Genomic DNA, 24,729 nt, shown 5'->3' with positions numbered 1-24,729 from the left:
CTATTGACTTGAGAGGAGGATGATGGCTAAGCTGTCATCCATGATGGAGAATGACTCCCACCCCATGCAGGACACCATCTCAGCACCGGAGAGCTCCTTCAGCGACAGGCTGCTCCACCCAAAGTGTGTGAAGGAGCGCTTCCTGCAGCTGTCAGACTCCACAACCAGCACTGCTCCCAGTAGACCACTTACACTTACACACCAAAAACTGACAATAACCTGATATTTTCAGATGGAATTTCATTCATTCATTCATTCATTCATTCATTCTCACTGTGCAGTATCATTTTCCACTTGTGCAATTGTGTTAATAGTCTGTGTATTGTCAATACTGTATATGCTGCTCCTATTTTTATACTTCCTTCTATTTAAATGGTTCATATTTTGTTACACTTTGTTTAGCTCTTTGTTTTTACTGTGTTAGCTGATGCATCTTGTTTTTTGCAAGGATGCAAGGGAGCATCTCGACGCTCCAGTGACGTAGACAGAGAACGACGTTTCCGTAGCAACAAGGGGGCCGATCCGTTAACCGCAGCGGCCGCTGTAACTACAGAGTGTGGGGGGGGATTGTCGTCGGTAACCGGATACCTAGAGGCACGGGGGGCGACGCAGTATCGAGCCGGCGGTCCCGCAGTGCCGTGCGGAGATGCTGAATATGTGGAAAGTCAGAGAGCTGGTGGACAAAGCGTGAGTACCCGAGGAGCAGGTGCTGGTTGCTAAGCTAACTGGTTGCTAAGCTAACTCGTTGCTGGGCTAACCGGCTAGCTTTAGCTTTAGCTTCAGCAGCATCAGCAGCTTTGGGGCCGTGACGTCACGACAATAGCCCCTCAGCTGTTAGCATCGACTAGCTAGCTGGCTAGCTGCCAATCTATCTTCAACCTTGCAGCATAAATAGACATGTGTGTGTGTTTTACAATGGTTTCTTCTTCTCTGTACATTTTTTTTCCACATTTGTTCATATAGGCCAGGAAAATACAATATTACACAATGCAATTAATTTCTGATCCTGCAACGAAAAGCTGCTATCCAGCTAGCTAATTCCTCTAGCATTGCTAAAGCCCAGGTCGGCTCTGTGTTTGTACTGTTTCTGTTGGTGCTGCTGCTGCAAGATCACGCCCTGTTGTCCCTGCACCCTGGTGATGCCGGTTACATCCACCATGCATTCACCCAACATCATATCCCGAGTAGAAGGCTTTAAGCATTGATGATGGAAAGCTAGATAATTGTATGTGGGTTATAGTAAATTTCCTGCCAATTAGGATGAGGCCCATGTCCCCATGGTCCCGAACTGTTAGGACAACAAAGCTGGCCAAACAGATCATACTGTAGTACTGTAATGCTGATGTCGCATCCTACTAACATCGGGCTGATTGTCTGGGCACTTGCTTCATTGTGATGTGTGTCTTTGTGTATCTATTGTTGCAAGTATAATGTGCAGTACAATGTATATAGTAATTATACTGTATCCCAGGATGAGAAGGAGGGGGAGGAGGAGGAGGAGGGAGAACAACAGCTTCCTGTCCTGTTTGTTCCAATAGGCTCACTGTCAAGTTATTGTTTAAATATGTGCAGTATCCCAACTTGAGAGAGATTGAAACATCCACTCGAAGATTTTTAACTGGAATCCACTCAATGACAAACAGCTTTTCCCTCCTTTATTTTATAGGTTGAGTTAAAAGTTCAGTTCATTTTGGAATTATTATTAGCCATTAGTCATTAGGTGAAAAACCTTTGAAATAGAAAAAAATACAGAAAAGAAATATATATACATTATTACAAAATAAGTATAAATTAATTTTTTGAGACTTTGCAAAATTCATTAATCCTTATTTAATTTAATATACACGTGTGACATTAAATGTAACATGTTAAATGCAAATAAGCAAGTGCCCACTGCTGCCATAGCCTTTGCCTTAACATAAAGGTAATATGTATATGTGTATTATATTATTTAATTTAATTACTATTTTGTATTATTTATTTAAACATAAAGTATTTTATAATTACGTTTGAGTTCATATTAAATCACGCAGTAATTTTGAACAACATTTCCCATAAGCCGATATGAATTATATGACCATCTTTGTTGAGTAAACCAAACCCACAAAAAAAATTGGAGGATGCACTGATGCTTTTAGTCAGTTGGGATAAGTAGGCTAAGTAAACCTATTTTTTGGGAACAGGCTCTTTTATTTAATAGCAAAGTAAACAACATTTGATGAGGATGGTGTCACTATCTGGAGGGCTAGGTTTTTGGTAGATAAAATGAAATCAGTTTTAAAAGTAGGGTGAATTAGCCTAATGTGGGGCATTTTTTTTGTATTTCAGATTTCTGGAATATATTGTGATATGAAGCCAATACATTAAATCCAAACCCAGTACCACTCCGTAATCCCCAGGATGTTTCCTAATTGAACCAAAAAAGAAAATGCAGATATCATGCTCTTAAAAGAAATGGTAGACATATCAGTACTCTAATGCCAAGTTTTCTCTGACAAATCTTAATTTTCAAATGTGGGACAGTCATGTTTGAAATGTGGGACACTGAAAAGTCTGTTAAAAGGCCTAAAAATCACCTTAATTAATGTAGGAAACACTCAAGACTAAATGTGCAATCCCACATTCAGTAATTTTACCACTTACAATGTTATTGCTGTTACAAAACCTAGGCTTATGTGTGGATGTTACATGGAGAATCGAACAACATCAAACAAACAATAAGATTATAAATAATAATAAATAAATAAAGAACAATGAATGAAGATTGTAATTGATTTGAAGCATTTAGTCATATTAGAATGACATTAAATATCAATAGTTTTATTGACTTTTATTTGTTTGAGGAAGACCTACATCCACTGGAGCTTAGGTGTCTCACAATAGGCAGTGTCCCATTTTACAGCAACTCAGTTTTGATTGATGCTGTCAGAGACTTATTAATTAACTCTTATTATTGGGGTTGTAGTTTGCAGTGGTGGTGAATTGGACTACATTACATATAGAGGTGTTTCTAATGTATGCATGAGGGGGGAAGAATATTAAAAACACATTTCAATTTAATGCAGTCGAGTACTACACCACCACTAACTATAACCTCAGTAATAAACATATTGTGCAGTTGAATTAACTCCTCTCATAAAGTTTGAACTAAAACTGACTATTATAAGCTTTGTAAAGGCATTTGATTGTAAAGGTATAATAAAGTGGCCAGGGAGTGTATTTTCTAACTTAAAACATACCAGCTAGCCACTATCTCATTTTGTTACAGTGTTGTGGTCTTTGTTAATATTTTCTTTCAACTATCTTGTACTGTGTTTACTATTTACTATAGATTTACTTACTGTGTATTTGTACATGAGGTGCGTAATTAAAACTTGGAGGATTCAGCTCCCTGTGGGTTGTTAATGTGCACTTACATTTTGATAGCAATCGTGCAAGCAAGGTTAAATGCAGACTACTATAAGGTGCATACTGTGTGCAAACACACTGCAGTGACAAGAAGGGTACAGTATGCCAAAAGCCTCTTTTAATTTTAGGGAGACTGATGAACTCTTACATATACAGTATTTTGCCCTGTATACCTCTTTAAATATGGATTGTGTAGATCAGGGGTGTCAAACTCATTTTAGTTCAAGGGCCCCGTACAGTCCAGATGGTTCTCAAGTGGGCCGAACCAGTAAAACCAATGCATAGTAACCTATAAATAACACCACCGCCAAATATTCCCTTCCTGTTAGTGTAATGAAGTACAAGTACATTCTGAAAACGTTCACGATTAACGGAAAATCCATTCACAAAAGAGATGATGAACAGCCTGAGATGTCCCGCTGACCCCTCGACTACAGACTACTGTTTCCTCAAACCTTCCAACAATTCATTCTGTTCTCAGTTTTCCCGGCAAGTTCTTGTATTTTATCAAATAGCAAATATGATTTAAAAAAAGTTATTTTTATAAAACGGTCACTATGTCGTGACAGTAGTACATGAAACAGGTAACCTGAAAAAAATCATGTGCCTCTGTATCCTCCGGTGTCCTCCGGTGCTCCTAACGGCATCTGCAAAATTTCACATACTGGAGGAAAACAAGCAGTAAGAGCTGATCTGAGTCTATGAGAGCCAGCTGTCAATCACGCAAACTCCGACCAAACGGTCAAACTAGGCAGCGCTGATCAAATATGAATCAATATTATGTTACGTTAATGCCTATTTCTCTCCTCAAATGTTTTCAGAATCATCTTTTAGTGCACAGTTTAGCTGTAAAATTAGAAAGTTTGTGTCGCCGCCGCCGCCATTGTGAAATCTGGTGAAGGAACGCCAAGTTCTGGCCACAGCTCCGGAGCACAGCCAATAGGAACGCTCTCTCAATGAAATGACCAGTGATTGATCAAAGTCTCCCGTCACGGGCTAGATTTTCTGAAGCCTGAAAACAGAGCTATGAGGAGGTGCAGAAGTCTAGTTATCTCTCAGAACACTTGAATTACAATATGCTGCGAGGTTATTATGGAATTTTTGCCCAATGATGCCAAAAATATACTGCCTACTGCCACTTTAATGACTTCTCTGAAATTTTTACACTTTGCAAAGTCATCCAGTGGGCTGGATTGGGCCGGATTGGGCCCCCGGGCCGTATGTTTGACACCCGTGGTTTAGATGATACATTGGTACGGCCAACAATGCTTCCAAGAGGAAATTATCCTTAAATCCTGTTTTTTATTTTCTGTAATCATACCTTTATTTTCCACATTTACATTTGAACATGACACATGAAAATGTCATATTTCACTTTGACTATCTGCTCACAGTTTGACACCCTACGTTCTCCGGTTGGCTACGCCCTTTAAAGGACAAATTGTATCGCAAATGTGATAAGGAAGAAAGAGGAAGTCAATAGGAGAGAGTTGCATAAAAGAAAGATGAGCGAATAGACCGAAGAAAGGAGATTAGAAGAGGGAATATGCAGTATAGAAGTAGCACAGACGGAGAGCTCAACAGAGCTTTAGATGGAGTAATAGACACCAGCTCCTATCAGCTGTTGGTTGTGCCTGGCTGGGCATGATGAAAACACTCTATTATTGATCTACCTCAACAGAGCTGGCAGCGGCGGCCTCGCTTTTCCTGCAGATTAAGAGTCACGCTATGATGGAGCTCTCGCTGTCTGTGTCTGTCTTATCTGCTGACAATAACACAGTCAAAGGCAGCTCCTGTACGGAAGATTTTCCTTTGGCTGGGAGGGTGGCAGAGCTCAGAGGAGAAAGAGACGGAGAGGAGAGGTGCTGTGGAATAAAGGAGTTATGATAGGATCGGGAGAAGCGAGGAGCAGGAGATAAAACAGGATATAGAAAATGAAGTGAAGGAGACAGAAATGTGAAAAAAGGCCAGGTGAAGAAGGAGGTAGGAATGACAGGCTGAAGGGAGCAGTAGGTTGTGGCGGAGAGGAGAGTGAGAGGTGTGTTTCACGTTGCAGTGCTTTTTAAAAGGGGTCTGTAGAGCGAGCCAAGCACATCAAGAGATGCAACGCACACACAGGAAAACAAACACAGCAGCTGGTGAGCCCACAAAAACAAAGGGGGCAGGAAGCAGACATTTCTGATGGGGAGCTTTGGCTGTGTTTACCTCGTTGTTTTACACACAGACACACATGGATGTACACACATGGATGTACACACCCTACTCACTTCCCTTTGTGTCCAGCTGAATATTTTCTTATACACTATGCTCGTCTGCATGTCCTCTGAAGTGCAGTGGTCGAGACACAGGCTTTTAAAAAAAAGCTGTCATTCATAATTCAGTGAGCTGAGATTCACTTTGTCTTACTTGACTTCATTGTTTATGACACTTGCATGAATGTGTGATAACCCTGTTAGTTATTGTCAGCTTGAGTGTTTGTGTGTGCTGCATGAGTGAGGCGGTGCCATGTGCAGCAGTAGGCAGACATTAGGGCTGGGACGACACACATATCTCCCGATTTGATACTATCATGATACTTGGGTACCGATTCAATATGTATTGCAATTCGATATTACGATTTATTGTGATTTTTGTAAACTTTTTTAACAGTAGACCATGGGAAAAGTTGGATCATACACTTGTAGGGACTCTTACTTTAGAAAATATCTAAATTAATACAGTAAAAATGTTGATTTTCAACATGTATGTAGTTAGAGATGTCCTGAAGTCAAATATATCAGTCATTATCAGGAATTATTTATAAAAAAAAATTCCAGCAGCCCAAAAATCAAAGAATAAAGACATTTCCCTCACAAATTAGTGGTATTTTCTATTTAATTTATAAGGGACATGTAATGTTTCATACTTCTGGTGAATATAATCCAATCAATCTTATTTCCATATATGTATTTTGTAAATACAGTTCCCTTTGTTAACACCTTATTTTGAAAACCAGACGTAGTCACACGACACACGTATACTTCAGCTAACTTCGCCAAGTCCATCGATAGCTTTTACCATCAGCTCCGTTTTCTTTATACATCCACGGTCAGCTCCATCGGGCCCGTTTGAATGTATTTAACATAAATGTCAGTATATGGGTGCTCTACAGTTGTAGCGTCGGCCGATTTGACCACGGAGATGAGAGTGAGGGCTGGCTCTACCGCACGTTACCTCAATACCATAACGTTTCCTGTCCATGACAGAGTTAGCATGCAGCTTTAGGCACGATGTCTAGCTCTGCTTTTCCTGGGAATGTGTGAAACCCAAAGTGTTTCCATACTTTACTGTATCTGTAGTGTTTACGGATTCGGAACGGATAGGACGTCACGTTATTCAGACTACAACAATAAAAGCGGTAACTTCCTTCTACCTCCACACATTAAAAAATTGATTTCAAAATCGTACAAAAAAAAACCCAATCCCGATACACAGGTGAATCTATTTTTTTCCCACCCCTACCAGACATCTGTGTTGTATAGAGAGTGTGTGTGTAGAAGTTTGATATGATAATGACGCTCTGCTAGCCGGAGGGATTGTTTGTCATATGAGAGTTGCCCTCATTGTATTTGCGTGTGTTCTACTGTGTAAATATATCAATGTGTGTGTTTCTGATTGTCTGTATTTCGGTCTGCCTGACCTCTGGAAATGTGACGAGTGGAGTGTGAAGGGAATCAGCACAGGACATTTGCTGATAACCAGCAAAGCTGACAGACTGAATGACTGACAATAACAAGCTCCCGTGTTTATTATAAGTGAACAGAAAGACAAAAAAGTAAAGCCACATAGCTTCATCTTTACATGTTTGAAATGTTGATAAATACGGATATATGTTCTGTCAACAGCACTAATGTGGTGATGAACTACTCAGAGATCGAGTCCAAGGTGAGAGAGGCTACCAATGACGACCCCTGGGGACCCTCCGGACAACTGATGGGAGAAATAGCCAAGTATGTGTAACACACACATGCACAGTTCCTGTATGTGCATGCAAATACATGCACGATATCACTAAAGATAGCAGGCAAACTGTTTTACTAGGGCTGCATTAACGCAACTTGCTATTTTTAGGTTGTAACTGGCTCAGTTTTAAAGCTAGAATGAAGATACTGGTATCATATGAAACTAGAATCCATTGGTACCAACCATGTTACTATTAGCTTGTCGCGAAGAAAGCCAAATAACACTACAAACTTACGTTAAATTTTGGCGAGGAAAAACTGTCATGGCCATTTTCCAAGAGGTCCCTTTGCCTCTGATCTCAAGATATGTGAATGAGTTCTATGGGTACCCACGAGTCTCCCCTTTACAGACATGCCCACTTTATGATAATCACATGCAGTTTTGGGCAAGTCATAGTCAAGTCAGCACACTGACACACTGACAGCTATTGTTGCCTGTTGGGCTGCAGTTTGCCATGTTATGATTTGAGCATATTCTTTATGCTAAATGCAGTACCTGTATTAATTTGCGATTGATCGCGATTAACTATGGACAACCACGCGATTAAATATTTGAATCGATTGACAGCCCTGGTTATTACACACACATGCACACATGGTGTTTTGTTAAGAAGAAATAAGAGTTCTGTTAGAAAGACAGTTAAGGCTCTGGTCACTAGACCTGATCAGGCTTTGGTTTACCTGTATGGCTTTCCCCAGCACTATAATATGCATGTGTTTGTGTGTGTAGATCTACATTTATGTATGAGCAGTTCCCAGAGGTGATGAACATGCTGTGGACCAGGATGCTGAAGGACAACAAGAAGAACTGGAGACGAGTCTACAAGGTGTGGTTACACTCTAGTTGGCAGGTTGGTTGGTTGTTTCCCCGGTGTGCCTGTGTTGTATCCAGAGGTGGGACCAAGTCATTGTTTTGTAAGTCACAAGTAAGTCTCAAGTCTTTGCACTCAAGTTCCAAGTCCTAAACTTTAACTTTTGAGTCTTAAACAAGTCATAATGCACTCATTACCAAATTTAATGCCATTTGCGTCTCCTTCTGTAATTTTCGACCCACACATTTTTTTCCAACTGGTGCTCAGTAACGTAACGCTAGTTCTTCATGGTTCTCCCCCACAACTTGATTGGATGCTGTCAGATTGGTTCAAAGAAAGTGGATCTGTGGAATTAATTGTCAACTTGCTGGGAATGAACAGTGTCAACGTTAGTTGATCCAGGAAATGAAGGGAAATTAATTGATTCGTTGCAAATAACATACTTTGTCAGCTCTGTGCAAAGCACAGGAACAAAAACGCCGACACATCTCCGACAGTATGATAATAATGGACTTCCCGTGCCTAGTCTGATTGTCTGTAGATATGTAGCCTATAGATAAGATCTATTTTAATAAGATACAGTTGTACCGACAGAATGCAGTAGTGCACAGAGGCTGTTTCCTGCTGCGAGGCAGACAAGCGCTCACCTCTGCCAATGCAGAGACCCGCGGATCCAAGTGGGACCTTCAATATGGCCCAGGACGCATTCACGTACACAATGCTAAAAGAATGTGGCCATATGTGGCTCAGACCACCTCTGAATGTGGTCTGAGCGATTGGATCTCAATGCGTCCTCAATTTTTTCTTGAGTGCGTTCACACCTGTACTTAGAGCCGTCCACTTGTGATCCGATCACTGAGGATGCATGTTAATATCAGGTCTGAGCAGGGCCTTAGTGAAGTCACTAGTCATTGGTGTAGAGTCCAAGTAGAGTTGCAAGTCTTTTTTGATTTTGTCAAGTCGTGTCTAAAGTCATTAAATGTATGACTCGAGTTTGACTTGAGTCCAAGTCATGTGACTCAAGTCCACACCTCTGTGTCGTATTGTAACGTGCAGCTTAGTTCTGTATTGTTTTATCAGGATTTATTAAAGCTAAGTCTCAGCGCTTCTTTGTGCCCGCAGTCAGACACCTACATGGGCTCCAGTGTTTACACGACTGACTGGATCAAGACATTTCTGGCTTATTGATTTTCTGTTTTTCTTTCTTTTTTTAAAAAAATAAAACAGTAAATATACTTTAAAAAAAATGCCCACAGTAACAGATGTATGAATCCTGTGAATGTATAGTTCAAAGAAGATCAAAGCAGTGCATCTCAACTACATTCTTGTGTCCTGCCCACATAATCATAAGACTGATGTGCAAAGATTATAAATTATGCAAGAGCCAAGGAAGATGAGTGAGTCTGGATTTTTTTAGAGAGCAGTTAAGATGAGTTTAAGAGAGGGTGAATATAGTTTTAGGAAAGATTATTTCTCACTGAGTAATTCTGGCTCCACCCCCCCAACCTCTACATAGTTAACTCTCTTATCACGTCCCTCACTCCATCTCTTACGACCTCTTTGCCTCCCTCTGCCAGGCTTTACTGCTGCTGGCCTATCTGATCAGGAATGGGTCTGAAAGAGTCGTCACCAGCGCCAGAGAACACATCTACGACCTGCGATCTCTAGAAAACTACAACCTCATTGGTGAGTCTCTAAATGGAAATTAGCTACCTCCTTTTAGAGAAATTAGTGTGCAAATTAGACGTTACGAGAAAGGGTTCATTTTCTGCATGAGAAGCATGAATACAGCGTGCTCTAGAACTTCAATCTGTCCATTTTTGCGTACAAATAGAAATGTTGGAAATTTGTGGTGTTAAAATGAATTTGCATTTTTTGATTGCGTTAACTCTGACAGCCCTAATATATATAGTATATATGAGGCAAGAGGAGAGAGCAGTGGGATTCAGTCAAATCCATGAGTTGTGGTGCGAAAATAATTAGTGTTTAATGTGAGCAGAGCAGCATCACAACAGAAACAAAACTCTAGACATATACACTGCATCACTGCTTACCAGGGGGAACTTAAACTCACTCAGAGCATTTCACTGAGACAAATCAACAAAATAGCTTACAACATGTATTTATCACACACAAAGATACATGCCAGTATTTATTATGGATGGTCAACCAGCCGACGCTGGTCTGGCACGTTTTAATTGTGCGACCTCATCGTAATTAACGGCGCAGAGAAAATGAGAAAATAGCGTCCGTAAGTGTCTCACTATAAAGTCCTTTATATAGAACTCTCTGGATAGTGAGCAGGTAGAAGTGAATGATTTTGGACACAGCCATAATGATTGATCCTCTGTGGAATTATCTCTGGAAAGTTCATTGAATATCCCACATTTAGTTTTCAAGACACCTTGCCTTGACCAGGGTGGGTGGCACTAGATGAAAGGTCAAGTTGTCACCAAAGTTGCTACCTACAACAAATCATATCAGTCATTTCAGTCTGGCCCCTAGTCCTCCTGTTTGAGTTTTGCTGCGTTTGTGTGTCTGTCCAGATGAGAACGGTAAGGATCAGGGCATCAATGTGCGTCAGAAGGTGAAGGAGATGGTGGAGTTCATCCAGGATGACGACAGACTGAGAGAGGAGAGGAAGAAAGCCAAGAAGAACAAAGATAAATACATTGGAGTCTCCTCGGACAGTATGGGAGGAGGAGGAGGAGGAGGAGGAGGGGGGGGGAGGTGGAGGAGGCGGAGGAGGCGGAGGAGGAGGAGGAGGAGGAGGAGGAGGAGGAGGAGGAGGAGGAAGCATTAAGAACTGTAAGTAATTCATTGCATCTCCTTTGACAGCTCAAGTCAGATGTGTAATAAAATGATTATATATATATATAAATAATCATTTTATTACACAGCTGACTTTATGTATATATATATATATATATATATATATATATATATATATATATATATACTGTTAATCGTACACAAGAACAAGACATTTTATAGACTAAACAAGTAATTAATTAGCAGCAGCTCTAATCTTATTGTTGCTTTTCGTGTCTTATATTTGTTATAGATTGCAGTTGTTACACAACGTTGTACAGATGATATTAGGAGGTTTATACGACTAGTATGAGAGACTGCACAAGTTTTCAAAGTTTCTCTCTTTCTCTCTCTGCCCTTCCCCGTGCTCTTCCTTCCAGCTAATGAGTTGGATCGGAGTAAGTGGGATGAGGACTGGGATAAGAGCAAAGGAGCTTTCCCCTTCAGTGAGAAGCTCGGAGAGATCAGTGACAAGATAGGCAGCACCATCGACGACACACTCAACAAGTTCAGAAAGAAGGAACGAGATGACTCACCCGACAGAATCAGGTAAACGTACACACTGACGATGTCAACATGCACACTTCAAAAACCTAAGGAATCCATTGGTAACAACCATGTCATGTTAGCTTGTTGGGAAGGAGGCTACATAACGCTCCAAAGTTGGTCTAAATTTTGGTGAGGAAAAACTGGTATGGCCATTTTCAAAGGGGTCCCTTGACCTCTGACCTCAAAATATGTGAATGGAAATGGGTTCTATGGGTACCCACGAGACTCCCCTTTACAGACCGGCCCACTTTATGACAATCACATGCAGTATGGGGCAAAAAACATGCAGTTTTTTTAATGCAGTATAAATGTGTTATTTTGCCTATTCTAAAAATTGTTTATTTGAATATTTCTGCATATTGGGTTCCCTAAACAGTCTTGGAATTATATAAATTGGGTATCACTGTAAAGCTGAGGCGTTTGTGGATCCAATGAGTCCAATTGTTCTCATGTGTGATGATGTTAGTCTCCACAGCAGCCATTTCATATAGTGAGGCCATTTTTTTAAAACTTGTCCTCACTTTATAAAATGACCTGTGGTGACCTCTAGGATAATCACAGACTCATGATACTTTACAGCTACAAACTAGAGATCTAGAGCATTCAGAGGGTGGATGGCTTTCCTAGTTAGATTGACAATAAGGGGGTTTCTGAGCCGTTTCCACAACAGAAGTGCTCGCCATCCAATCGCCGAAAAATGCAATTCTTGACGGAATTTCCAAATGTCAAAAGTTTTTGATACCAAATCACAGCATGGCTTTTTCTCTGGTGTTCCTCAAGGTCTTGGTGTCTTAATGTGTTATTTCAGAGGGATTATTGATCATTTTTATCAATTCTCGAGTGGTTAAAAATGTTTACATTTTGTAATTGAAATCTTTGTAACAAATGGTATCAACCCAAAAATTGCTGCAACAACCTATGAGACATAATAGAGCATGGGGATGCCATCATATACTTCTGTCATAATGCCCTGATACACTTTTAAAATTTATTTGAATTAATTAATGCTTATTTCTGATTGATGACTAGAATAACTTGACACACAGTGCTGAGCTGCATCTCAAATCAATCTTCAGGTTCCCAGCTTTTAGATGATGTGCACCACTTCTATGTGACATCTGACATGTGACTGCTGACTGCTATCTCCCCTAAAGACCCCCTGTACCCCCTAAAAAAAACTACATGCTTCCTTGGTTGTGCACAGTGGTTATCACAGTTATCGCAAATATCAAAATAATACGCCTACCTGTTGCACATCAGATGACTCATGCGTTTAAAATATTTAAACCATTGTGTCTTGTATTATGCATTACATAACCAAACACACAGATGTACAATAATTGCGAAGCAAAAAAACTGTCTATAGCAAAATCTCCTGAGTGCTGCTTCTCATACGTCTTTTGCGTCTGGTTGCCATAGTGACAACGAGGAGGATAGAGCATCGAGAAACGGTAGGCAGGAAACTCTTGAATTCAAAGATGAGGAGGAAACTGTCACGACGAAGAGCATCCAGATCACACAAGCAACAGAAACCACAACCACCACCACGCGGAAACGCAGTGGAGCAACAAGCAACAAGACTTTGGACCTGGGTGCTGCAGCCCACTACACTGGAGACAAGAGCCCAGAGGAGAAGGTACTCACACAAACGCTCAGGCTTTTCCATACGTGAGATACAATTTCAATAGTCCATGTTTAATCACTGTGTCTCTGTCTTTAGTCATCAGTCAGGCAGTCTTCCAGTAGCGGTCTAGCTGACCTGCTAGTGATTGACCCTTTATCCAATCAGAGCACTGCAACAGGTAATTACAAACTTTTACACACACACACACACACAGATATGAAAGAAATGAAGGCCATGAAGGTGGTTTAAATTTGAGGGGTGTACAAGTTGTGTCACTCTTTGTTGGACAAGAGAGTTTTCAGTCCTTTGGTTTTTGGATGATTACTAATACACACTAATATGTGTGTGTCCGTCCACCCAGGTGGCAGTTCAGACCTCATTGGTGGCTTCGCTGACTTCTCCTCTCCTGCAGCCTCTGCCAGCCTCCCGACTTCCACTGGTAAACCTTTTCTTGCCTCTCTGAGCTCTTCCTGTAGTAATCTGAGGGTGCTTTCACACATGTAGTTTGGTTAATTTGGTCCGGACCAAGGGGGAGAAATATACAGTATATATTGCTGCATTTTAGTTCTGGTCCGGTTCATGTCCACGCTGGCTTTTTACATGTTAGGTGTGAAAGCACCCTTTAGTGCTGAATTACACTCAGTTCAGACAAGGTCCACTGTGACAGAAAGCCATGTTGTACATCCTTTTTTTTTGTGTATTTATATATTTTTGTAGATTTTTAGAAATTGAGTGTAAATTTAGGTCACAGTGAAGGAGTGGGGCAGTTCCTGTCAAAGTCTGAGATGAATGTCACAATCCCAGCTAAACATATCGCTACTCTCTTGTGGCCAGCTGCTGCACCATCCAATGGAAATGGAGAATTTGGAGACTGGAATGCTTTCTCGGCCAATCCACCAACTTCGTCTAGCTCTGGTCCCTCCCAGCCCGTCACTGACCTGTTTGGCAGCGTCCAGTCACCCACAGCCCGAGCCTCTAATCCCGCCACCGCCCCACCTTCTGCGGAGCTCTTTGACCTGATGGGTGGCGTTAACCATCAACTAGCCAATCCACATACAACACTGAGTGCCTCTCAGAGCATGACTTTTTCTCTGGGAGGTTCAACACCAGGAGCATCTGTCGCCATGCCACCCATGCCCCTGTCTCGCTCTCAACAGGTAGGTACTGTACATCTCACAGGAAGGCCTCATTTGTCTGAAACTGTAAGAAAATCTGAAAATGTTGGCGATAATGAATTCCACTGAAAGGATATCCCAGAAGCTTTCAATGTGTATTAAATGGTCCAGTTAATAGTCTAAATAAATAATAAATTAGGGGTAGGCAACCTTAGGTTAAGGTTAGGTTAAGCTGCCAATGGTGGCATGAGGTAGCTTAACCAATGGCACAATTGCAATAAGTGAGTTTTTTGGAAATGTTGAAGTGCCCTCTCTTCCACATGTCAAATGACCTCTTTCACAGCCATTGGCAGTTGCGCTGCCTGTTATTCACAGTAGTCCAGTTTTTTTCCCCACCCACATTCTGCAAAGACCCGCCCTACTCTGCCTCTGATTGGATGGTACTCGTTGCTAATGAACAAGACTAGTGGAAGGTTGGAAGGGTTAATGATTTCCACTCAGATGTGGATGTTTTCATAAAGATGGCAGCCTTCCTTTATAGTGCTCTCATTTCTAATAACAATGTCCTGATTATGGGAAAAAAATGTTTTTTGTTTTTTTTAAATATTGTGATGCATGTTGCCTATATGATGAAATAAAATTACAGATCCGTCGGAGATTTAAATTTTTATGTGGTGTCATAATAAAAACTTAATGTTAACCTTAATGTTAATATGGCACACTGATTATCAAGAACATTTTAAAATGGCTCTTAATATCAAAAAAGGTTGCCGACCCATGGTCTAAATAGTGCAATAAAAATGTACTAAAAATTAGCCGACTCTAGGTGGGTACATGAGATTAGATGAGACACTGTGTACTGTTTGTATATTGTGAAAATCTGCAATAAAAAGACCTTGATAAAAAAATGTGAAAGGTGATGACACAAACATTCAGCATTTCTGCCAACCTAATCAAAGATGTATGTCAGTGCACCCTTAAAGCTGAAGTAGATTGGAGCAAATATGATTTTTTTTTAAAAGTTATTTTTATAAAACGGTCGTTATATCGTGACAGTAGTACATGAAACAGGTAACCTGAAAAAAATCATGTGTCTTTGTGTAAATTATTTGTAATTTATTTTAGAGCTTGGGAGGCATGACGTCTCAGCAGGCCATAGGACAACAGCAGAAGGTTGGTGTTGGAGGTCCAGGATCGTTAGGGTCAACCTGGTCTGACCCCTCCGTCAACATCAGCCTGGACTTCCTATCAGCAGGCCTCAACCCCACTAAGACGCCGCCAACACTCAACAATATCATCCAGCAGCAAGGTATCATGTTCCATACTGTGATCCATTTTCTGTGTGCATTTTACACAGCTGGTGGATGTAAAAAAGGGAAAAAACATTTGCTGGGTTCTTAAAAAGCACTGATATTCAGCTTTTTCTTCAAAATAGGGCATTCAAAGGTTTTTAAAAGTCCTGAATTTCATTTGAAAGTATTGACTATTGTTTTCTAGCCTGCCCCAGCCATTAATATTAGTTTGAAAATGTTTTTTGTATGTACTTTAAGCAAAAACTGGCTGGAAAATCCCCAGTACTACTGTTCCAGACCTCTGGCCTTCTGTACATTTTATATGTGAACCTTAAATTAATTAGCTATTATTTAATTGGTTAAAAAATGGATTAACTCCTCCCTACCCGTATGTGTTTGGACAGGAGTGCCTCCCGTCAACCTGTTGGCCCAGAACTTCGGAGGACTGAACCTCAGCTCCCCGCCCCACGTCACACCCATTAGACCACCAGCCAATCCCATGATGGCAGGCAATGCCATGACGATGGGCATGCCTGCATCAATGGCAACTGGCATGCCTGCTTCTTTGGCATCGGGTATGCCCCCTTCAATGGCCACGGGGACCATGGGGATGGGGGGAATTCCTGTAAACCAAGGCATGATGGGAATGAACATGAGCATGAATATGGGCATGGCCACTCCAGTGATGATGGGTGGTATGGCTGGCATGGGAGTGCCAGGAGTAGGGGTGGGCCTAGCACACTCCATCACCCCAGCCGTGATTCCACCCAAACAGGATGCCTTCGCTAACTTTGGCAGTTTTGGGAAATGAAGAAGCGCAAATGTGTGTGAGTGTAAGTGTGCATGTCTGACATTTTGAGAGTGTGAACCACGGAAGGACTGCAGTACTTGAAGACAACCTTGCATGTTTCTCTCTCTGCTTCTGCTGTCTTTGGCGAGCCGGCACCAGTGATCGTTCACCGTCCCAGTCTGTTGACATGATTGGAGGTAGAGGAGAGCGCCCACTGGTGCCCCTCACCCATTTGATGTGTGAAATTTAAGAGCAGGGAAGGTGTCAACCCACAGCCTCCAGTCATTACTTTCCTGTGGGGAAAGGTTCCTCATCTTTACCTGGTTTATATATGAACTACAGTATGTCCCCCTTCATTACAAAAATCTGTGCAAAAGGTTTTTTCTCTGCAACCGCACAGAGAATTCAATCAGTAGGGTTAACTCCAATGAAAATGGCATCGCCGCCTTAATTTTTTCGCAGATATCATGTTTTGTATAATTTCAATCAAATTCAATTGCAAAATTTAAGCCATTACATTATTGCCAGAGGGTATTGCCAGTTACAAAATCTGGTGTACTGTATACTGAATCCATACTCTGGTCCTCCAGCAGAGGGCAGGACAGGTCTATGTTTTGAGATAACCCTGTATTGTTGTACTTATTCTTGAGCCATATTAGGGTGGATGAATTGCATCCTTTTTCTCCCCATTCCTCTTTTTTAGGGATGCACCGATCCAACTTTTTCAGTCCCGATACCGATAGCGATACCTAGGCTTTGGGTATTGGCTGATACCGAGTACCGATCCGATACTAGTGTTTAAATTAATAAGCTGTATGCCTCACTATGCGGAAGTGACTGGGATCATTATTTTATGTCTAAGGCTTGACTTAAACATTGCTTTTTCTAACTTTGTAAAACAAAATGTAACAAATAAATACATACATACAAATTTATTGAATTTGTATTTACTATTAAAATAGTAAACCGTGCACCAGCAATTTGGCAAAAAAAAAATCTTCCAAATTAACAGGAATTACAATTCAGGTGTAAACCTTTTTAATGCAGCAACAAATTGGTCAAAACTTAAATGGGAATATTAACCATAAAATTGAATTTAATAGATTGGCCCCATTGCCACAATACCCGATCCAGCTATTTGAGTCAGTATCGGCCCGATATCCAATCCGGTGCATCCCTACTCTTTTTATCAGGTCTATAGCGGTTCACAATAACTCATTGTACAGTTGGACAAATAACGTTTTATTGATGTTTAAAAGACAACATGAGTGAATCCTTCAACTGCTCAGAACAAAGGTCCCTAAAATACTGTTGGGCTCTTTATGTTACAATAATCGGTTACTGTTAAAAGTGACTCTTTTCCTCTACTTTCCATTTTGAATGCCTCTGTCAGATTAGTGCCTGATTAAAGGGTCAGTCAGTATTTTTATTTAGAGTACTATTCACTGATAGCTTCTCTTGATGCCACACCTGACATTGTGTCACTTCAGCCATGATGTAGGACTTTATGTAAGCATTTCTGACCCACATGGATCTCTTCTGTATGCTCTACTTTTTAATTCCGACACTGTTTATTGATACAGGTACAGAATAATGTTCTTTTAACAAGTATTTGCCAGCTGGCTACGGGAAAAGAGGGTAAACGATGGTCACCATCTACAAGACTGAACATCGCAATCCTCTACATTTCTTCCATGTTTATGGCTCACCTCAGAATTGTTGGGTAAACCTAGAAATGTACCTTTAATTACAAACTATTTTTGCCAGCAAACATTTTCCGGGCTGCAGCTTGGTATTCTCTTGGTGCAAGGGTTGCATACCTGCGCCACACAAACTGTGTACTAGAAAATAACCACCCTTACATTTGACATGGATTAGATACATTGGAGGAATTTTTTCGTTAGCTGAGTTTTAATAAAAGATTTCTAAGGCTAGTTGAGACCAATCTAAAGGGTTTTGGGGGTCTCGAGTGAAGTGTGTGTGTGAGAAAAGAATGAATGAGTGTGTGTGACTTTGTGTATGGGTATAGTTTTCTCTGTTTGATGTGCAAACACAGCTAAGCAGAGCCTCTTGTCGTTTTCTGAGGCACTGCACTCCAAATGACCAAATCTTTATTTTGTTACTCTCAGAAGGATGATTCCATTGTTTTTAGTTTACTATTTTATTCGTTTAAGGTTATGTTCATATGTGAAAGCTACTAATAACATAATTTAGTTGACGGGAATCATGTTTTTATTTCTTTTTCGGTTTAGCTCGTTTCATTTGATTGTACTCTATATTTTCTGTACTTCATTCAACATTAAATTAAATTATAACATTAAAGATTCAGTTTTTTTTCCTTTTTTCTAAGTGTAGGCTACTTTTTATATCATGGTCAGAGGCTGATTCCAGTCATTTTTAGACTCAATAAAATTTAATTTTGACAACTTTTAAACCAACAAATAAATAAACGAAATGTATTATTTTACTACCAGAGATGTATTCCTGATAGTACACAGAAGGCTTTGAAAAATAAAATTAGACAATCATGTCGGGGAAATAAAGTGTATTTGGGTGTTTCTGCGACTACGGTCACTTTTCACTCTGCTAAATTAAAAAAAAATCAGCCTCTGTGAATTTAATTTGAACCATTAGAGTATGTAATACAAATAAACAGGTAAACAAAATTACATATGTTAAGATTTTAATGTGTAACATCATCAATTATTCTTTTACTAAATGTCCTTACAGCAACATTGCAATAATGTTCATTTTATAGATTTGGATTTTAAATTTCTAAAGACATTTTGAAGACATTTAGATTCATTTTCATTAAGCTTTGTGCACCATTGCAAATATTGATATAAAAACATTTTTTTTAAAATAGACACCGACCCGGGTGATTTATACGTGTAAGAAGTTACAAACAGTCCCTTTAAATCACATTAATTAGTCATTATTTTTTTTATGTCAAGATTGGTAATAACACTGTGTATATGTTTATCAAGAATTGCACTGCAAATTCTAACATAAATTCAAAATTGAATTGCTGGAACTTAAAAATATATATATATAAAATCAAGTTATATATTTATATATATATATATAAAATAAATTTATATATATATATAAAAATAAAGTTGTATATATATTTATATACAACTTTATTTTGGTGTCTGGTGAAAGAAAAAAAAACAGCTAAATAGCTAGCCGTTCAAACTTCACTGTTGTCTGGGCAACCTCCTCTGTTGTATTGGCAACCTCCTCTGTTGTCCGGGCAACCGACCGTTTTTAATTGATCACAATCCAGCTGGTTGAAAGCCAGACCTAACAGATAGCTAACCCCAAATCACAGCGACGGACGTGACAATGGACATGTACTCTAAAAAAAGAAAAGGAGAACCGGGTCCACCAATCCGAAACACGGACCAAGAACCAGCGGAGACACCCGCTCACACGTCCGCCTCTCAGGTCTTTCACACCGGAGACACGGGTCGGATCCAACCGCTGGACGGAACCGGAAATGGGTCCAAGACTTCTGAAAACTACATGAACTCAGTTGGAGCAAGTTCTGCCTTTGAAGACGGGAAGCTACCACCCGTATCAACCATGTTTAACAAACTACAGCTTTATCAAAGTGTGTTAGTGATGGAGCTGAGTGGCTGCGATGCTGCTGGTGGTGGTGTCACGTCAAAAACGGTCCCTTCCGGTTCATGTCCAGCAGCAGCAGCAGCATCATCAGGTTCCCAGGTCAGTGTGGTGAAGCTGCTTCCATCTGTTGATCAAATCACAGAGAGGCTGAATGCCACACAGACCAGTGCAGCTGGAGAACCACTGAACCCAGGTCTAGTCCACTTCACAACCTTACCCAGACCCAGAGGTGATAGTCCGCTTACCAGTTTTACCATCCCACCAACGGAGGAAGGTACACAGTCTCCAGTTACTGACAAGAAGTTTATTCAAGTGTGCCATTAGTATACCTCTTTTACACTTAACATAAGAGAGTATGCTGTCAGTTTACTTTTTATGTACTTATCAGAGACTTAACAAAATTGTACTTAAGTATACTTGCCTTCTACTGACAAGTATACAGAAAAGTCTAGGTATACCTGGCTTATACGGACAAGTATACAGAAAAGTCTAAGAATACTTGGTTTATACTGACAACAAGTATACAGAAAAGTCTATTCTCGGAGTATACGGACAAGTATACAGAAAAGTCTAACTATACTTGGCTTATAGGCCTACTGACAACAACTTTACAGAAAAATCTATACTCGGCTTATACTGACAAGTATACAGAAACGTATTTACTTGGCTTATAGTGACAAGTATACAGAAAAGTCTAAGTGTACTTGGCTTATGCTTTCTTTTTGATAGAGTAGTCTATTAAAGGGTGTGAGAGTTTGTATATGTATGTTTTGATATTAATTTACTTTAAATCCTCAAGAATTTTCTACGTTTTTGCATTCTCCGATCACCATGGAGGGATTTGAGAAAAAGAAAAACAATTCAATGTCATCACAAAATATCAGGTCAAATAGCAAAAGTCTCTTTATGTAATACATAAATCATTGGCTAAGTACTATAAGTTAAAGAAAACGTACAAGTATACTTGCAGTAAAAATGAATAAAATAGTAGTTTACTGAGACTATACTTTAAAGTGTACTTTCATAAACTAAAAAGTGGGCTACAAGTATATAACAAGTAAACTAACAGCATACCTATAAGTTCATGTGTAGTATAGTTCACTTCATAATATAGTTGCAGTACAAAATACAACTAAGATGTAAACTAGTTGTGTACTCAAAGTTTACTATTCTTACACTTAAAGTACACTTAAAAGTATACTTTTATATACTAAAAAGTGGGCCAATTTAGTCCCAAGAAGTATTGAAGTAGTGCACTTAAAAGTTTATACTGATATCAGTATACTTACTACATAAAGTATACTTGGGAAATATACTTGAACTTTACTTAATTTTACTTCATAAATAAACTTGAAGTATACTATGTCTTGTGTATTGTTGAGATGTGTATGGAAGCAGGGAGGAAATAAATATGAAATGTTAGGAATAACAAAAATAGAAAGTATGAGATACTAATAAACATTTTTTTTCCATTAGGAATAATTTACGAGATAAATCAATTAAATTGTGAGATTCTAAGCCACATTTTGACATTCAAGTCATACCTATGAGATACTAAATAAGAATTATTATTACAAGAATAATGATACACTAATCTGACTTTTTAAAGTTAAACTTAGATAGATACTAAGTCAGACAGTAAGTAAAAACTTTCTGTTAGTTAAAAAAGTTTAACTTTCTGGTTCAAAATGATGATATTGGTAATAATTTTAATATGGATATGGTGACATCTTTGAATTAGTATCTCATAAGTTTGACATAAGTATTTTTAAAAAATGTTCATCCCTAATATTTCATCTGTTGTTTTTTTTCTTTTCCTAGTGTAAATTGGTTTCCTTGAATTTGTGATATGAGTGTCTTGCAGTCAGCATTTTTGTGAGCTTCAATTCTCATGTACAGAACTCCAAAATAAACAAATCATCTGTGCCCCAAAATGTATTAATAATGAAAGGGAAAATAATTATTAAAAAAAAGATAATCAGCAGGAATTTAACAGACACATACTGGATGTTATTTAGCGGTTTTCTTTCATTAGGTGTTTTGCCTGTCCATATGTATTTTTGCTGTAAAACGTGTTTGTTGACTTACAGGTTATTAAGAGAATCATCTAAATAAGTGATAAATACTGTACTTACACATACTTTATGTCTAATTTTGAACGTCTTCTGCAACTGCAAGCAAACAAATCAGTCCCCAAATGTCCCCTTCAGATCTGAAGCAGTTGCAGTTTGGCCAAGGCAAGAATGGATACATTAAACGGCCGCCAAATTCCTTTATTGTGTGGTCTCATATTCACCGCCGCAAAATCTGCCCTGGAGCCAACATGATGGACAGCAGTAGTGTGCTTGGCCGTGAGTGGTCCAAGCTCAGCGAGGAACAGAAGAGGCCCTACTATGAAGCGGCCTACAAACTGAAATGGATACATAGGCAGCAATTCCCTGGTATGGACAATTACACAGCTGATTAGAGGAAAATTAACATTTACTGCAAGGTTACTGTCATGTCTTGTGTGCAGATATACAGTAGGATGTGTTTTCGGTTTGAATCTGTTCTGGTATGGATAGTGAACCTCTGACTTTCACTTCCTCCGGCTCTCTGTTTTGTTATATCATGCCAGATTATGAGTTTCGGCCCCAGAAGAAGAAACGCATAGAGTGTTTGCCCTCAGGGCAGGGAGCAGGACAGGACCCTGGCATTTCCTTCTCACAGGCTGTGCCTCCAGATCAGTCCAAGTTGCAGGGCCCCAACATGTACCCATGTTCCGCCATGATGCCCTACACAGTGGACTACTATCCTTACCCACATTTTTGCCAATGTCATCAAATGGGTCCCCCGTTAAAGGTTAGGCATCTTCAGTGAAATATTTCAGCTTCCTTCAATGCGCCTTCCATAGCCCATGTAATGAATTTATTCTGACAACTCTGACAACAAAATTACAGCTAACATTTATTATTAAATTAGCATTTTACTGTCAACTCATAGTATCATGTAGACAGGGAAAAACTCTTTTCTTTAGATTTCTTTAAAGGAGCAGCAAGTAGAGAATGATTTGGTTTTTGGACACAAGTGTTCTCAATATTATTCAAAGAGCCAGCTTTTTACATTTGCAAGATGGCTCACTTTTACACACTGACTGTTACATGATACTTTAAGAGGGTGACACGGATTCACAGAATTCACCGTTCAATGACATTTGCTTTGACACATTCAATTGGAGCATTTTGTAATTGACTTCCTGTGTGCTTATATGAGGCTTTTCTACAGATAACCCAATGCCAGCAGCTCCATGGAGGACGTGAGGAATTACCACGACACCAGCAGAGGGATGAAACCGCATCAGTGATCCTTGAGCAGCCTGATATTGTCACCAGTCGGCAGCTTTCGGCCAACAACAAAGTGCAGTGTAGACGTCAGGATGATGTTGATGTTGTTGGACTGATCTAGGAGACATTTGGCACACACAAGGCAACACTGGCGGTGATATTTAGAAGAATCTAAATTTGATTTTATGGCCAAATAAATAAAATGCTCTGTGACTGTATCTGTTAGTCTTTGGATTTGGATAATTTGCAGTGTTCATAAATTAATGCAACAACCAAACCAAATGATTTCTACTGACTACAGAACATAGCCTACTACATACTGTATGAGTGTAAAAATGTTAAGTATAAAAAATTATGTTACCTGATTGTCAGCTGTAATTATATTCAGATCTTATACCACCAGCAAGGATGAAAAGTACACATACTTTCCTTAAGTAAAATTCTGATGCACTGTCTGGTACTAAACATGGGTAGTTTGTCTGCCTTATAACATAATATTGTACTCTCCCTTCACCTCCATCTATTCGACTGCAAACAGATCAAGAAGCATTAAATTACATTAATTTGGCAGACGCTTTTGACAAACTCAATAGGAATGAGAGCTAGATATTATTAAAATAAACTGGAAGTGCAACCCTGCCAAATAAACAACTACAAGAGCATTTGTAGAGCTACAGTACAAGTGCTCAGGGCTATTTTATTTTTAAGTTATGCCTGGACATGAATCTCCTGCTTCTACTATGTTTTAAATGTGATAGCATGCAGATTTTGTTATGGATTTGACTTTTGTGCAAATACATTTTTGAATAAGATAAGATAAGATAAGATGAACCTTTATTAATCCCCGGAGGGAAATGCAGGTGTCAAAGCAGCAACATCAGCAAACAGAGTGAAACACAGGAGAGGTAAAGGTATACAAAAATTATAAAAACAATAAATAGAGATATGAAAGATGCAGAGTGAATGGGTGAACATCGTGTGTACAGTCCGTCAATAAATAAATGTAGTATGTACAATAAATAAATGTAATATGTGCAGTCTATAAAGTGGTATATAGGATGTATAGGGTAAAGTGCACCAGTGGTTTGAGTCCAAGATGGTTGCAGATAGTGCATGTTAAAGTTCTTAAAATCCTCATAGTTCTCATATGGTTATACAGGATATCCAACAACAATGCAGTAGTTTTTCCCCACTGTGGTAGACTATTACTACTTTTAAGTAGATGCCTTCAGTTTTTCCAACCAATAGTGGGCACCCAAAATACCCACAGCATACAAAATACCCACCACCAGCACAGTAAACAGAGAGAGAAGTGGTAAGAGCTAATGGAGTATGCAAAAAGTGGTAGTGATTAGAGTCCAACTTAATATCAAC

General features: G+C 39.5%; 2 protein-coding genes across 4 annotated transcripts; both read left to right on the top strand.

Annotated features, from left to right (window-relative positions):
- The first annotated feature begins 463 nt into the window (after nucleotides 1-463).
- On the top strand, nucleotides 464-18,730 carry LOC119475865 (clathrin interactor 1-like). Its single transcript, XM_037748946.1, has 12 exons — nucleotides 464-687; nucleotides 7,293-7,397; nucleotides 8,140-8,236; nucleotides 9,799-9,907; nucleotides 10,768-10,969; nucleotides 11,432-11,581; nucleotides 13,001-13,217; nucleotides 13,302-13,383; nucleotides 13,567-13,644; nucleotides 14,040-14,362; nucleotides 15,446-15,629; nucleotides 16,017-18,730. Exons 1-12 carry the CDS (start codon nucleotides 647-649, stop codon nucleotides 16,421-16,423), a joined length of 1,995 nt encoding a protein of 664 aa, XP_037604874.1. The 5' UTR covers nucleotides 464-646; the 3' UTR covers nucleotides 16,424-18,730.
- A 944-nt stretch (nucleotides 18,731-19,674) lies between these two features.
- On the top strand, nucleotides 19,675-23,573 carry LOC119475864 (transcription factor SOX-13-like). 3 transcript variants are annotated; one of them, XM_037748945.1, is made up of 4 exons: nucleotides 19,675-20,261; nucleotides 22,243-22,473; nucleotides 22,650-22,873; nucleotides 23,285-23,573. In XM_037748945.1, exons 1-4 carry the CDS (start codon nucleotides 19,751-19,753, stop codon nucleotides 23,474-23,476), a joined length of 1,158 nt encoding a protein of 385 aa, XP_037604873.1. In that variant the 5' UTR covers nucleotides 19,675-19,750; the 3' UTR covers nucleotides 23,477-23,573. The 3 variants fall into 3 exon arrangements, with proteins under 3 accessions (XP_037604873.1, XP_037604872.1, XP_037604871.1); XM_037748944.1 differs by having other exon boundaries at nucleotides 19,675-20,306; nucleotides 23,297-23,573; XM_037748943.1 differs by having other exon boundaries at nucleotides 19,675-20,306.
- Nucleotides 23,574-24,729: the final 1,156 nt, after the last annotated feature.

Source organism: Sebastes umbrosus, chromosome 17, assembly GCF_015220745.1.
Source record: "Sebastes umbrosus isolate fSebUmb1 chromosome 17, fSebUmb1.pri, whole genome shotgun sequence".
NCBI classification, from domain to species: Eukaryota; Metazoa; Chordata; class Actinopteri; order Perciformes; family Sebastidae; genus Sebastes; species Sebastes umbrosus.
Note: the sequence above shows the minus strand (reverse complement) of the source record. Positions and strands in the feature narration are given on the sequence as shown.

Bases quoted from the DNA above. Each gene is read 5' to 3' on its own strand.
- LOC119475864 (XM_037748943.1), top strand. From the start codon at position 19,751: ATGGACATGTACTCTAAAAAAAGAAAAGGAGAACCGGGTCCACCAATC. The intron at 22,474-22,649 runs GTATGGACAATT...ATATCATGCCAG, and splicing joins ACATAGGCAGCAATTCCCTG to ATTATGAGTTTCGGCCCCAG. The intron at 22,874-23,284 runs GTTAGGCATCTT...TGCTTATATGAG, and splicing joins AAATGGGTCCCCCGTTAAAG to GCTTTTCTACAGATAACCCA.
- LOC119475865 (XM_037748946.1), top strand. From the start codon at position 647: ATGCTGAATATGTGGAAAGTCAGAGAGCTGGTGGACAAAGC. The intron at 11,582-13,000 runs GTAAACGTACAC...TGGTTGCCATAG, and splicing joins GACTCACCCGACAGAATCAG to TGACAACGAGGAGGATAGAG. The intron at 14,363-15,445 runs GTAGGTACTGTA...AATTTATTTTAG, and splicing joins CCCTGTCTCGCTCTCAACAG to AGCTTGGGAGGCATGACGTC.